This window comes from Talpa occidentalis, unplaced genomic scaffold (genome assembly GCF_014898055.3).
Source record: "Talpa occidentalis isolate TD23 unplaced genomic scaffold, MPIMG_talOcc4v2.1 talOcc4.9, whole genome shotgun sequence".
In the NCBI taxonomy this organism is placed as follows: domain Eukaryota; kingdom Metazoa; phylum Chordata; class Mammalia; order Eulipotyphla; family Talpidae; genus Talpa; species Talpa occidentalis.
Window position 1 is genome coordinate 113,140,728 of NW_023605305.1, and position 13,633 is coordinate 113,154,360.

The following is a 13,633-nucleotide window of genomic DNA, read 5'->3' on the forward strand; positions in this document are numbered from 1 at the left end:
GAGACACACCTGGGGCAATGAAAGCAGGCATGGTGGGCAGCTGTGTCCTCCCCATGTCTCCGCTCACACACGTCCCTCCCTGAATCTCTGGACTGCACTGGGGTGGATTGAGATCGACAAACCTGAACATGTTTTGGTTTGAGGTTTGGCAAATTCTGTAACTCCAGAGTATTTCACAAATGTTTTGTGTTCTGCAAAACCAAAAAACATTGGCCAAGCACTTTCTCCCCTAATTTTTAAGCCCATGTGTTTTTAAAGGAAATGTAATCCGTATGTTTTGGGTACATTTATATGCAACTCATCAAGTCATGCTCTTCTGTATGAGTCATCTGATGTCTCATATGCATGGGGAAGATCCTAGGTTTATAGAACTCCGTTAGCACAAGAAGGACAACAAATATGTTCAGTGGCTGGAAGATGAACCTGGTTCTGACACTGGCACAGAACCGCCAGTTCCCAGGAGATTTATAACTAAGTCTCTATTTCCCCAAACATCAATCTTTTCCATCTGCGAAATGACACTGACAATTCTTGCCCTTATCAATTCCTGCAGGCAGCTAGTGAGAATTAAAGTGTGATTCTTCAGGTCATTTTGAGCATGTTAAAGATAAAATACAAGGGCCTCCAAACTTGTCCACACAAGTTTATTTTAATCTAGGTTTCCAGAGCACTGGAGGACAAAAATGGCTTCTATCTTTAATAATTCATCCTTACCCCATAGTGGAACAAGGAGCTTCAGTGTCATTACACCACAGCTTCACCTGCTAGCTGAAAGGTCAAGTTCAACCTGTCTTCCTGGTCTTTACTAGAAAATCTCCCACTTACAGGGGCATAGAAAGTAGATGGCAAAGTCATGGGGAAAAGTCCAGAAGACAGGCTGAACATATACACACATTGTTTTCTTTCGGAAAGAGAAGGTTCTGGGTGACTTGACTGGGATTCTTAAAGTAGATGGAAAGATTTTAAAAGAAGGATTCTGTTATCCACATCCATTGAAGAGAAGTCAAGTTAACTGTTAGTACAGAGTGCACAGGCTTCAAAGTCAGGCAGATCTGGGTTTTAATCTCTGCTCCACCTTTACTGTGTGGCACTAGGAAAGTTGCTTAACCTCTCTGAGCCTCCATTTCCTCACCTGTAAAATACAGGTTGTTTTGAAGATTAGAAAGACCATAAGACAAAAGCCTGGTTCAATCACAGGTAACTTGTATAATTTCTAATTATTGCCCTGTAGATTTTGATAGGACATAACGAAAAATGTCCAGGCTATCAGAAAAATAATGAAGCATTAGAGTGGACTAACAAGACTTCATAGTTCTTTCCTGGAGACCTTGTAGGGAACAACCCAGCTGGCAGGACAGAACGTGCCTGTGAGCTCTGTCCTATGGCCTCTTCACTGTCCAGAGTAGTAAGACATTCACAGCCGTCAGGCAGACGCAGACCAGGGCCAAATGATGTGTCAAGTGAGGCAGTGAGGAGACAGGGGGACCTTAGCACTTGAACTAAGATGTCATCATAACTTCTGACCAGCAGCAAATCCTTCAAGACACAGTGGTGTTACTGGCAAGGTTCAAGAATAACTCTAATCCCCAGAGGATAGCGCTAATGTTGGTCAACACAGCCTATCTATTGCAATTTTCTCTTCTAAGTCCTATCTGGAAAACAAGGATATAAGGGGTGGGAAAAGTGGAAGAAAAAATAGAAGGCAAGAAAATAATCTCTGGAGTAATATAAAGAAAAGAAACAAATGCTAAATGCTACTGGAGTTTTGGAAGAAAGGAAAAATGAGAGTAGGTAACTCAGGTGAGTGGAGTTGGTTCCTGGAGATGGAGAATTTTGTGTAGAGCAGAAATCCTTAACTTTGGGTCATGCAACTTTTGCAAATTTGAATAAAGCTAAAGTTCTTGCCCCAGAAAAATGCACACTCGCTCATCCACACACACAGTTTACTTAAACATCTGGGAACTCACAGAAACCTGAAATCTATCCAGGGACAGCAAGCTGGAGATCTTAAATGCCCCAGAGACTTCTTTATGGAAAGACGCTTCTATTTTGAACTCTATCCTTGGCAAGGTCATTAATAAGCCCAGCACACTGATCCCTAAAAGAGAGGGAACAGGAAGCAGCCCCCAGCTATGCTCTACGACCTGGACAGAAAGGGAAACTGGTTCAGAGAAGAGGATGTTCAGGTAAATGGAAGGGACAGGTGTTCATTCTTCACTGACTAAATGCTGACAACAAAGGCCTTGGCCTTATTTTAAACAAGGAATCACCAAACAGCAAAGCCTTTAGACCGGAGTGCAGTTGTCTGTGTTTCTCCCACTAGTTGCTTGACTTAGAATAAATTATTCAACTTTGTTATCTGAAAACTGGAAGTTTAAGAGAACTTTACTCAATAAACGTGGCCTTGAAAACTTCTGAGGAAAATAAAATGTTCTATAAATGTGTGTATTTTAAATATACAATGGGGTTTCATAAAAAGGGTTCTTATAAATTATTTTGGAGGAAATGATGACCATGACTGATTCTTAGCATAAATCTGGGTTCTAATATAATGAACTTTGTAGTTCAAGAGGTAATTCTAAATGCAATACTAGATACTTTATTTTATTTTTTTTTTGCAAGATTTTTTTTTTAAGATTTATTTATTTATTTATACAAGCACTGGGTACAGTCAGAAGCACGGGAGGGTAAGAGAATTCACCAGAGCCAGAGTGGGGAGCAGAGCAGGCAGAAAGACCCAAGTACACTGCTGAGGGGAGCAGCGGGCGGCAGGAGAGGTCTGCGCGCCATGTGGGACCCTCCTCCGGTGGCCGGGAGCAGCCGGGGATCGAACCGGCGCCGCAGAGGCCACGGGCAGCTTCGCAACCCAGCGCTCAACCACTGCACCACCGGGGAGGCCCAATACTAGATACTTTATCTGTAAACACTTGCAGAGAAAATAGCAACGATGACTCTTAACAGCCTACCTCCTTCAGAGGTAAAGAACTGCCCCAAATTAGAAAAAGTACTGAACACTAAATAGTTATCACAAAGCTTACGTATTTTACAAGACATATGTGTTACATTTGCTGTCTCAGTATGGTTTATATAAAATGAAATTTTCTGATTAAATAACCTGAGATATATCTGCTTTCCTTGGCAATTTTAGTTCTCTCCTAACTCTCCCTGAATAACAGATTTTAATTTCATATAGGAAGGGTGAGATAAGAGGATTTAGAAAAGAGAATTAACCAAAAAAATACCATAGTCTCTAAGACCATTTATAATAGGAGCAAATAGTCTTAGAAATTTTGGCAATTCCTAAGCATTTCATTCTATCGTAAGCAATCTTGATGATGTTGGGTCACGAAGAAAGGTCATTTTACTAAAGCAGAAAATGCCTAATAGATTTTGGAAATACTTTCAGAGAAAAATGATTAACTTTTAAGCAAAATTTTAGTTCTATAAGATCATAGGTTTCTGTTCATGATTTCTTATCTCCTTGCCAGAGAAAATAAGATGACTCAGATGCTGTAGCCACCTACGGACGCCTATCAGAAGAAAACCACAATTTTTTGATGATAAAAATCACCATCAAGTTGGCTTTAAGTGACTGAATTACCAAGTATGATATAGGGAGAAAAATACCATGCAGGATTTGATCTGGTTATTCACAATGCATCAACCAAGGACCTTATGATTTAAGCTTTTGGGGGTCAACTGCTTAATTCTTGGATCTTCTTTCTGTCTCTCTCCTCCTGAGTCAGCACAGTGACATAACATGGGAAAACCAGAAGTCAAAAGCCACGAGTGGTTTTTGGAGGGCGGGAGTAAGGCGGATAATATCATAGAAATATCAGTGAGGGTTTTTTCCCAACTATTCTTACCTGTTTCTTCCAGAATCTCTGAATCCTTTAGCAAAAGGGTTCCGGTCTATTTTTAATCTGGTGATCTGGAAATAAACGAAAAAGGATGAATTATATTTATATTAACTGAGTTGGTTTTTTTTTTTTTTTGGTTGCCTAGAAAATTAACGAAAAGACTCTGTTAATAGAGCTGTTGTTTTTATTTCATTTCCTTTTTGTGTGCAACTTAAATTGAAGTTGACATAGTTCTTGGGCCTGGCACACAGATGTCTGACACACCTGATCCACTTCTCCCTAAAAGCCAAGATTTTCCCAGTACGTGACTCTGTAAACTCTCTCTACTCGCCCTTCTTGCCCAAAAAACGGTGATAAATGACTTGCCCAGAGAAAGCCATCAGAATGGACAACTGAGCAATAGCCAGGTCCACGCTACACACGGGTGGCACCATGATAGTGCTAGCTGATGAAGGAGCAGATGGATGAACGAGCCAATGAGTAGATCCCATCAATCCAATGGCAAGGAATCAGGACACCAGACAGCCCACCTCCACCAGTTGTCTGGGCTTTCTGGGGCTTTCTTTCCCATTGCAACTGCATTGTGCCTCTGCTGCCACTAGGGATTGTTGAATGACCTCAAGTGGTCTTACAAAAACATAAAAGTAGCTAGGCTTTGTCAAGGTTGCACACAGAGGAAAATCTAAAAACAGGTGATGGATGGAGCAGGAAGCAAAGCATCTTCTCAGTCCCCAAGGCTCACAAGCAAATCAGAAGAAACAGAGGCAGCTTCATAAGGCTGGGCGAGCCTGGCACAAGGAACTGTGCCCAGACAGGCAGGTGATCCCACATCCACTCAGCACATAAGTCCTTCTCTAATCCATTCTCTCCAATGGTTGAACACATACACCCTCATGTGTTGAGACTAGGACAAGCCTCACACCCACAAATTCCATGTATAGCTTAGCATTTCTGCTTTCAACCTCGGTCAGGGGAGTGTTTTATATAACTTTGTGAATGAAGCAGATATTGATGACTTACTACATCTGAGCAATAGAGATGGGTGGGGACTAGGGAGCCCAGAAAAGGACAGGTACTCACAATGGGGAGAAATTCTAGAAAGAAGGGAATCTCATTATTTAAGATCATCTTTCCATTTCTGATCATTGTAGAGCTTAGCACAAGGTCTGCTATAGCTGTTTCCTAAGCTGCAAATCTTTCCAAGTCTCTCTTCCCTCTCACTTTGTCCGAGTGGAATTTCCCAAAGCCACAGTCTTTAAAGGTCTTTAAAATGCAATGTGAGATTCTGACAAACAGACTCTGACTTGAAAGTACAAAGTTATTTTTCCCCCTAAACATTCCTTGCTTCTAGAATGGCACACTAATAACGTAGCCCTAATAATGTAGCCCAGGCAATTTTACATCTACTTTATAGACCAGAGCAGAGGCCTGAAGGTTTGGCTTTCGAAATTCCAGTGTCTGCTGTGCAAATACTGTGTTGAGTTAAAAGACTGTCACTGCTTTTCTGCTTTTGACTTAAAATCAGTTCTTTCTTGCTCCGTAATCCACAGCAATAAACCACACACCATATTTTCTTTTCAAGTTGGGGTTATAATATTTTATTTTCTCTTTCAAGTTGGCTTATCCTGACCAACTCGTTTATGATAGAGGTTTCTGATATATGATTGTGCTTCCATGTTTTGGGGCCCTCCACAGACCCCTGTAAATATAATGACATTCTATTTCATGCATCTGGGAGAAATAGCCAAAAATCTCTTTCCCACTGTTTAAGGGAAACTGCATGAACTGTATCTCAACCGACGAGCCAGCATGGAGATTTAATAGACAAATGCCACCAAATGTTAGGAAAAACAACACCTCCATACATGTTTCAGAGATTCAAAAGTGAGACTGGGAGAACTTACTGGAGTATGCTTAGGTTAGTTGTGACTGATTATCAAGGGCCTTTTGTGTGCAAAGCATGTAGCAGGTGGTGCTGGTGACAGCGTCCCAGATAGCCAGTATTTATCTGTATATTGTCACCCCCCCAAAAAAAGTTATAATCTAGAAGGAAAAGAATCCATATGCACTAATATTACAATGTAAACCAGAAAAAGATGAGGTTTACACTAAGAACAAAGCATGTGAGCACCTCCAGGAAGCAGGGGTCACCCACGCCAAAGAACTCTGAGGTTTCATGTTCAAGGTGACACGTGAGCCAGGCTTGGGATGATGGGTAGGAGTTTAGTGGAAAATACAGGAAGGGGAGAAAGAACACAAAAACATTAATCCAAAAGGACACCTGCACCCCTATGTTTATAGCAGCACTGTTTACAATAGCTAAGCTTTGGAAACAAACCAAATGCCCCCAAAATAGATGCCTGGATCAAGAAGTTGTGGTACATATACACCATGGAATATTACTCAGCAATCAAAAAGATAAACTCATGCCATTCACAGCAACATGGATGGAGCTGGAAGGGATCATGCTCAGTGAAATAAGTCAGAAAGAAAAAGAAAAATATTGGATGCTCTCACTTATAAGAGGAATATAGAGCAACCAAATAAGGGACCAGGGAAAAAAGGTAATTATAATAAATTTAAAATCAAAATTTAAAAAAGGTTGGGAGAAAAGAACCAGGGAAGCACTTCGTAAGAAAGGGCCTATGTAAGCAGAGCTTCAGGCAGGCAGGGCTGAAGCGTTCTCAAGACACCCGGAGGAGACCTGCTTGGCCAGAGCACAGGACATGGGGAGAGGACCAGTGAGCGAGAAGGCTAGTGGGGCTGCTGGCCGAGGGTGCATTCCTGACACTGTATTGCCCTGCTTAGGTGTTCAGATGCCTGGAGGCAGCGCAGGCCATTCCAGCCACGAGCCACCTTACAATCCCAGCAAATGACTGTCTGGTAACTATGTCTGCAAATACGGAGGGGAATGAGAATGGTATTTTGGAGGAGAAAACCAACGTATGTTCCACCTCGATATATCCCTTTTTATAATAGTCCCATGGTTCCCTTAGCAACAGCCAGCCTGGTAAACTCAGATCCTACCAGAGTCTTCTAGAGCACAGAAAGTTGAGCCATGATAATAGCAGAGCCATGAAACTCACTCCTGTGCAAGATAAGGATGTGACATGAGGTGAGGGCTCATCAGGTGGGGAAAAAGTAAAAGTCCTCGCCTTTCGTCCCAGTGGAATATGAGAAAAGAGGAGACAGACAAAAAAGAAGTGAAGCAGTAAGACTGGCACGTGCCTTAGCAACCCCCATTCAAGCCAAATCCAAGGGTGGGAGTGGGGAGACTGACAGGGGGGGCTTCTCTGCATCCTTGGGGGTGGCTGCATCAAAGTGAAAATAGCATCTATATACGAGGCAGTAAGAGGTGTGAGTTCATGTCTCCAGACTTCCCTTCTGTGGTGTGTCAGGGACTCGGAGGCACACCCCTTCCTTCACAGGGATGGCAGGGTGACCCTGACATGCTGGAGGAGTAGCCTGGGCAGGAGTCAAGCAGGGCACCTGAACGAGACCCAAGGCAAGACTGAGCCAGCCAGGGGGGCCAGTTGCTCAAGATGGAGACACAGTTAAAAGCACACACTCAGATCTGCTCGTAGTAGAACATACGGACACAAGGACCTGCCCGGCCGAGACCTCCACTGCAGAGGCCAGAGAGGCCTGGAGAACAGCGCAGAGACCAGCAGCAGCCATAAGGTGGACACAGAAGCCCACACCTCCCCCCTGCACCCACACATACATCCAGAAGCCATCGAGATTAGTGGATGAGAGGAAGAAATCTGGGGACAAAAAACAAAAACTGATCATTTACCCCAAATAAGTCAAGTTGCATGACATGAGATCTCACCCAAACAGACCTGCAAAGTTTACATTCCCTCTACCTCAACCTAGAGGTCAAAGCTTCTTAGGAAAATCAGCCACTGAATGGAGGCACCTAGAGAGGAAGGGGGAGGGAGACACAAGGGAGGAGGGAGCACGGGACTCTGGTGGTGGACTCTGGTGTGGGAGCACCGTGGGAACACAGCGCCCGAGAGGGGATCCTCTTCTTCTGAAACATCAACAGTGATGTGAACCAAGGTTACATCAATAAAAAACATTTTTGAAAAATTAACTACAGAAAATTACATATTATCTAATTTGTGTCACATGTGTTAATGTCACGATAACGTGACGACATTCTATAATGGCATATCTGCTCTCTACATGCTCTACATTATAGATCACGTAGATGTTAGACACATTCACATAGGCCACATGCCCACATTTACGTATGTCAGGCACATTTGAGAAGTCAATTTTCAACCCTGCGCCACATTCATGACGATGAATTAGACCTGATATAACTGCATAACTTCTCCATTGTAGTCCAATCACCAATGTCTCTTGACCAAACAACTCTAAATAACTTTCAAACAGATCTTCCTTTGTCCACGCCTGGCCCTGTCCAGTATCGTGTCTACACAGCAACCAACATGGTCTTTGTTAACACATACTTGGATCACGTTGTCCTCTACAGTGACGACCAACAGGCTCAGAATTGAACCCAAACTCCTGCTTGGCCCTGCGGGGCCAGCAAGTCTTGGTTCCTGCCTCTCCATGCCAGCCAACGCTCCTCACTCGGTCCACAGGCTCAGCCAAGCTGAGCTGCTCCTTGCCTGGAAGGGGCCAAACTCTCCCGGCTCAGGCCCCCCACAGTCACTGTCCCCCCAGACAATAGTCCTCTCCTCTGCCCTTCACATCATCATCTTGCTGATTCCTCATCTCCTCACTTTAAATATTATCTCCTGAAAGAGGTCTAACCATCCCTCCCAAGTATAATTCTGCTACTCCCTTTAGCTGCAGTCTCCTTAATTCTCTTTGCTCCTAACTCAGTTAATACTTATATATTTATTTCATTGTTTACAAATTTACTCTTTGTCTCTCTCCCTGGAAGACCTAGATAGGACGTAGGTCTGCCTGACACGCCATTCACTCAGCAGAGCAAGCTATCACGCACAGTCCCTGCTCAATATCTGTTCAATGAATGAGTGAGTGAATGAGTGAATGATGATGTGGGAAACAAGGATGATGAATCCCAGAGCCATAACAAGGCTTGAAGAATATAAACCAAACAACTCCCTCGATCCTATTTGTTTCCCTGAAGCCACTACAGACAAAGTCTTAAATTTTGTCTGTCCGGGTAGAGCAAGATCTGTACTATCCTGTGCAGCTAAAGCTGTTCCACAACAGCCATGTTCAAACAGGGGCCAATGATAGTGAGGACACATGGAAAATGCAAGATCATGAGCACAATTCTCGCTGATTTTATTTCCATGACATTGTAGTGATTAGTGTAATCAGAGTTATTAACGGCTACAGCACACGAGGGGGTGGCTGTTGGCTTGCCACTATTAATCTTTTTTTTAATAATAAATTTTATTTTTATATTCCCCATACAATTGCAACCCCCCCATTCTGACCCCAATCCCTCCCCTCCCGCCCCCCACCCCCCAAAAAGTGTCTCTGGTTCATAGTTTTTTGTTGATTTTGATTTTCACTTTCTTATAGTTATTCATTTTCCTGATCCCTTATTTAAGTTTTCTAGATTCCTGCTATGAGTGAGACCATCCGGTATTTTTCTTTTTCTTTCTGGCTTATTTTGCTGAGCATGATCCCTTCCAGCGCCATCCATGTTGCTGCAAATGGCATGTGTTTATCTTTTTTGATTGCTGAGTAATATTCCATGGTGTATATGGACCACATCTTCTTGATCCAGTCATCTATTTTTGGGCATTTGGGTTGTTTCCAAAGCTTAGCTATTGTAAATAGTGCTGCTATAAACATCTTAATCATTTTCACTGCTTTTTGCCTAGTAACACAAAGCAGTTAATAAACGAGGTACACTTCACAATGCACATAGATAGATATAGCAGATAGAAATAGCATGACCTACAAAGACAATGAAACTCAACTATCCTACCCATGGTTTTACAGCACCTAGGCCAAGAGCCCTTCCCTTAGGAACACTCCTCATTATTTTGTTTTTATTTTTTATCATACTGTTGGCAATGTATTCCATCAGGATTTTTAAAAGTCCATATTTTTTTAAAAATTCTGCACTGATTTGATTGGAAAGTTAGAGCAAAACTGACTCAGTAGCTTAGGATATAATGAGTGAGTCAGAAATCCTATAGGATTTGCTGACGCAGAACTGGCTGTGGTTTCAGGCTTTCTATCTAGTTCATGTAGCCAATTATCGTCCTCAGCAGTGTCTTCCTCAGCCGTCTGCCTATTCTGCTCCCTCCTCTGTCTCTGGTGAATCCTCTCACCCTCCCGCACCTCTGACCTGTACCCCAGTTCTTGTATAAATAAATAAATCTTAAAAAAAAAAGAAGTAAGACTGCATTACCTGAGCGTAACAGGATTATGACTTTTTGAAATTAATTAGCTTTCTGTTTGGAAAAAACACTAATTTTAGCAGCCTTTTCCCTTAGAGAAGAAAAGACTGCAATGAAAATTCCCTGTGCATTTCACAAGGACCTGTTTTTCCAAGAAAAACCATGAAATGTAGAGTCACCTTTATTCCCACCTCTACCACCTTATTCTCCATGATGGGATTCTGGGCACAACATACCTTCTGAGCCAGGACCCTGCCAAGCTGGCACTGTGAGAGCAAATAATAGCAACAATAGCTTCGGTGTGCTAGCAGGCACGGAACGTGGGGTCAGTTAGCATGGGTGGGAGGAAGGAATAGGAAAAGAAGAAATAAAAGAATAAAATAGTTCATGAAAATAGAAACTCTTTGTTCACACTTTCCTACTACTTCTATCCAAAGAAGCAAACCACAGACAGATGGGGTGCTTGCTAGCAGAGGTATGGTGGCTAACCATTTATTCAGCTCTGTTCCAGCCATAGATTCAATGTTATGTACTATGAGGCAGACACAGATATCTTAGAATTGTGGAGATGAAGTGTCCTTCATCTTAGTTTCTGAGTTTCAGAATTTTATCGATTATCTTTAACTCCCCCTCAAATATTGGAGAGATCAGAATTGGTACTCCAATGTGTTATTCTACCAAGTGAAGAGAGATAACAACTATGTCCTATCATCATTATTTCATAAATAAATGACATTTTAGTATCAAAAAATGTTTAAAAGTTCAAAATACAGTAATGTACAGTCTATGAAAATGCTTAATATATGAAAACTTCCTCCACTGTCTCTATTTGTCTCATCTCTCAGGGAACCAGAAAAATAACTTCTCTGTAGATGGGGAACTGAGAAGCACCAATTCACACCAAGCCACCATTTTGCAGATGAGGTGAGTGAGTGGTGAAAGGTAGTGGAGGCAGGTCTGCAGGGACACGGAGGTGGGTCTAGAACCCAAGTCTCTTAACTTGTGCTCTGGTGTGTTCTACCATGGCTCACTGATTTGATTGTTATAGAAGATGAAACATTCTCCTCAAAAAGCTCAAAATATGGAAAGGACAATAAGACACAGACATATACAGAATAAGGGAATGTTCATTGGCAGCTGAAAATTGCAAGGAAGCTTGTCAGGGTCGGAATTTGCACTAAACCTGAAGCATAGAAGGAATTCAGACAGATAAAGACAAAGGGTTTCTAGAACATCTACAGAACATGCAAAAGCTAAAGTACTAACAATAGTGAAAACTGAACTAGATTGCTCAGCTCTTGTGGCTGTGCAATGAAGATGAACAGAAAATGTGCCTAGAAATGCAGCTGGTCATTAGCCACAGACAATCCCAATGCAAAGACTTGGGAGCCTGGATTTTTTTATTCCCCGGGCACCAAGGATTCATGATGATTTTGGACAGAGAAATGATGCTTTGGGAACATTCATCCAGAAATAAGCATATGTAATGACTCCCGAGACACAGGGCTTACTGTCCACGTGACTGTGTTAAGTGCTCATGGGTCAGAATGGGGGAGGCAGGCCCAGAACAAGGCAGAAGCAAGGGGATCAGGAAGACAATATCCCTTCAGTAGAAGCAACGGAATTTAGTGACAGATTGGATGGGGAGAGATTCTGGTGTCTGTCCTAGGTGACAAGACTGAGGTCAACGGGAAACACATTTGAACAACGGAGAGGTCTGGGAAGAGTCACAAACAAACAGCAAAGTTTGGGGTACTTTGTGTACCAGCCGCAAAATACCCACTTCTCAAGGGTGGACTTGCTAACGCTGTGTTGATCTGAATGTTGTGGGCATTAAAACATCTTTCACAGACATGAACAAGCCAATCAGTTTCAATCCTTGAAAATCATGTGTCAGTTGCCTCTGTTTGCTAAAAATAACTGCTCCCAACCCTCATTAAATAGCATGCAGGAAGTAAAGGAGGGAGAAATCATAATTTCAGAGCTAACAGACCTTAGAAAGCATAGGTCAGGGGCCCATTTCCTTGAAGAAGAAACAGAAGCCCAGAAAAACAAAATAAGTTGCTTACAGCGACATACATAACCACAGAAAAAATTACGACCAAAGCCCAAGTCTCCGAACACCTCGCCTGGCTCTCGGTGAAGCGAGACACTGCCTTTCCTTGGGAAGACTCAGCACATTTTGTTTCAACTTCACTCCTTCCATATTCTTTCCTTCACTGCATTTCTCCCAACAAGTTCCTGAGAACTTACCACTGACTTTTTTCCTTTAGATGCCTTCGTAGGCCTCCGAACCATTCCCTTGAAAAGAAATATATGAAGCAAAATATTTTGCCATAAGTGTTGATTATTTTCATTCTAGGAGGTTGAGGGAAATGAGAACAGGAATAGGTGGATAGAGCTGTCAAAAGAGAACAGTTTATGGTACTTGGCATCTTCATGATGCCAAGAATGAAAACCATTGTTAGGTAACACCTCTCACTCTCAGGACAGACTTCAGGATCCCCGGGGGAAGACCTGGGGTTAGTACACATGATTCTAAAGCACTGTATTATACTAAACCTTATCTACATAGCCACAGGGAATGTTAAGCAATCATGCCTGCTAATTTATCCAGGGACTTGTTAAACAGGCAAAGCTGCTATCTTGATTTCAAAATGCACAGAATTGAGGATGACTCAGCTACTTTTTTTTTTTAAGATTTATTTATTTATACAAGAACTGGAGTACAGGCCAGAGTCGCAGGAGGGTGAGAGAACCCACCAGAGACAGAGTGGGGAACAGAACAGGCAGACTGAGGAAAACACTGCTGAGGGGAGCAGCAGGCGAGACAGGGGAGGTCTGTCTCACCATGTGGGTTTCTCTCTGGCCAGCTGGGAATCAAACCGGCACTGCTGAGGCTGCCGACAGGTCCCCACACTGCGCTCAACCCATTGAGCCACCGGGGAGGCCCTCACCAACTTTGAATTTCAGCATAACATGAACTCACCAACAGGACAGGAAGACAAAGATCAAAGGTGTTCCCTTTCGAGTATAATTCCTCCGTGAGCCAGGCATCCCCACAATTCCCAATAATCCACTTTCTCTTTAAAGAAGAATTTACTCTTTAAAATTTCCACGATGTCCCACTCTCCTTCGTGCCCGTGAGACCCAGCGGTACAGCAATGGCAACCAAGTGTGGTCTAAGGCCAGGACATCCTCAGGCCAGGAGACACGAGTTGAAGGGGCTAAGAAACTTAAGTATAGGCACACAATTCACGTGTGGGAATGTGAGAAAGCAAACCAGGTTTGTCCACTGTCAAATCCCAAGACCTTAAATCATGGTCTCCAACTCCCACCAAACCACCACAGTCCCCCACCCCAGTCCAGATGTATGAAATATTTAGATGAGTAGAATGTACTCAAATGATG

The 13,633-nt window shown here is 42.7% G+C and overlaps 1 protein-coding gene across 3 annotated transcripts in view; it reads right to left on the reverse strand.

Annotated features, from left to right (window-relative positions):
* The window catches only part of TBX15 (T-box transcription factor 15), an 88,269-nt gene that overhangs the window by 21,810 nt on the left and 52,826 nt on the right, over positions 1–13,633 (reverse strand). For all 3 annotated transcript variants that reach the window (XM_037500526.2, XM_037500525.2, XM_054691395.1), the window contains one exon: positions 3,867–3,931. In XM_037500526.2, coding sequence (XP_037356423.1) covers positions 3,867–3,931 — 65 coding nt within the window. The remainder of the gene's footprint in view (positions 1–3,866; positions 3,932–13,633) is intronic.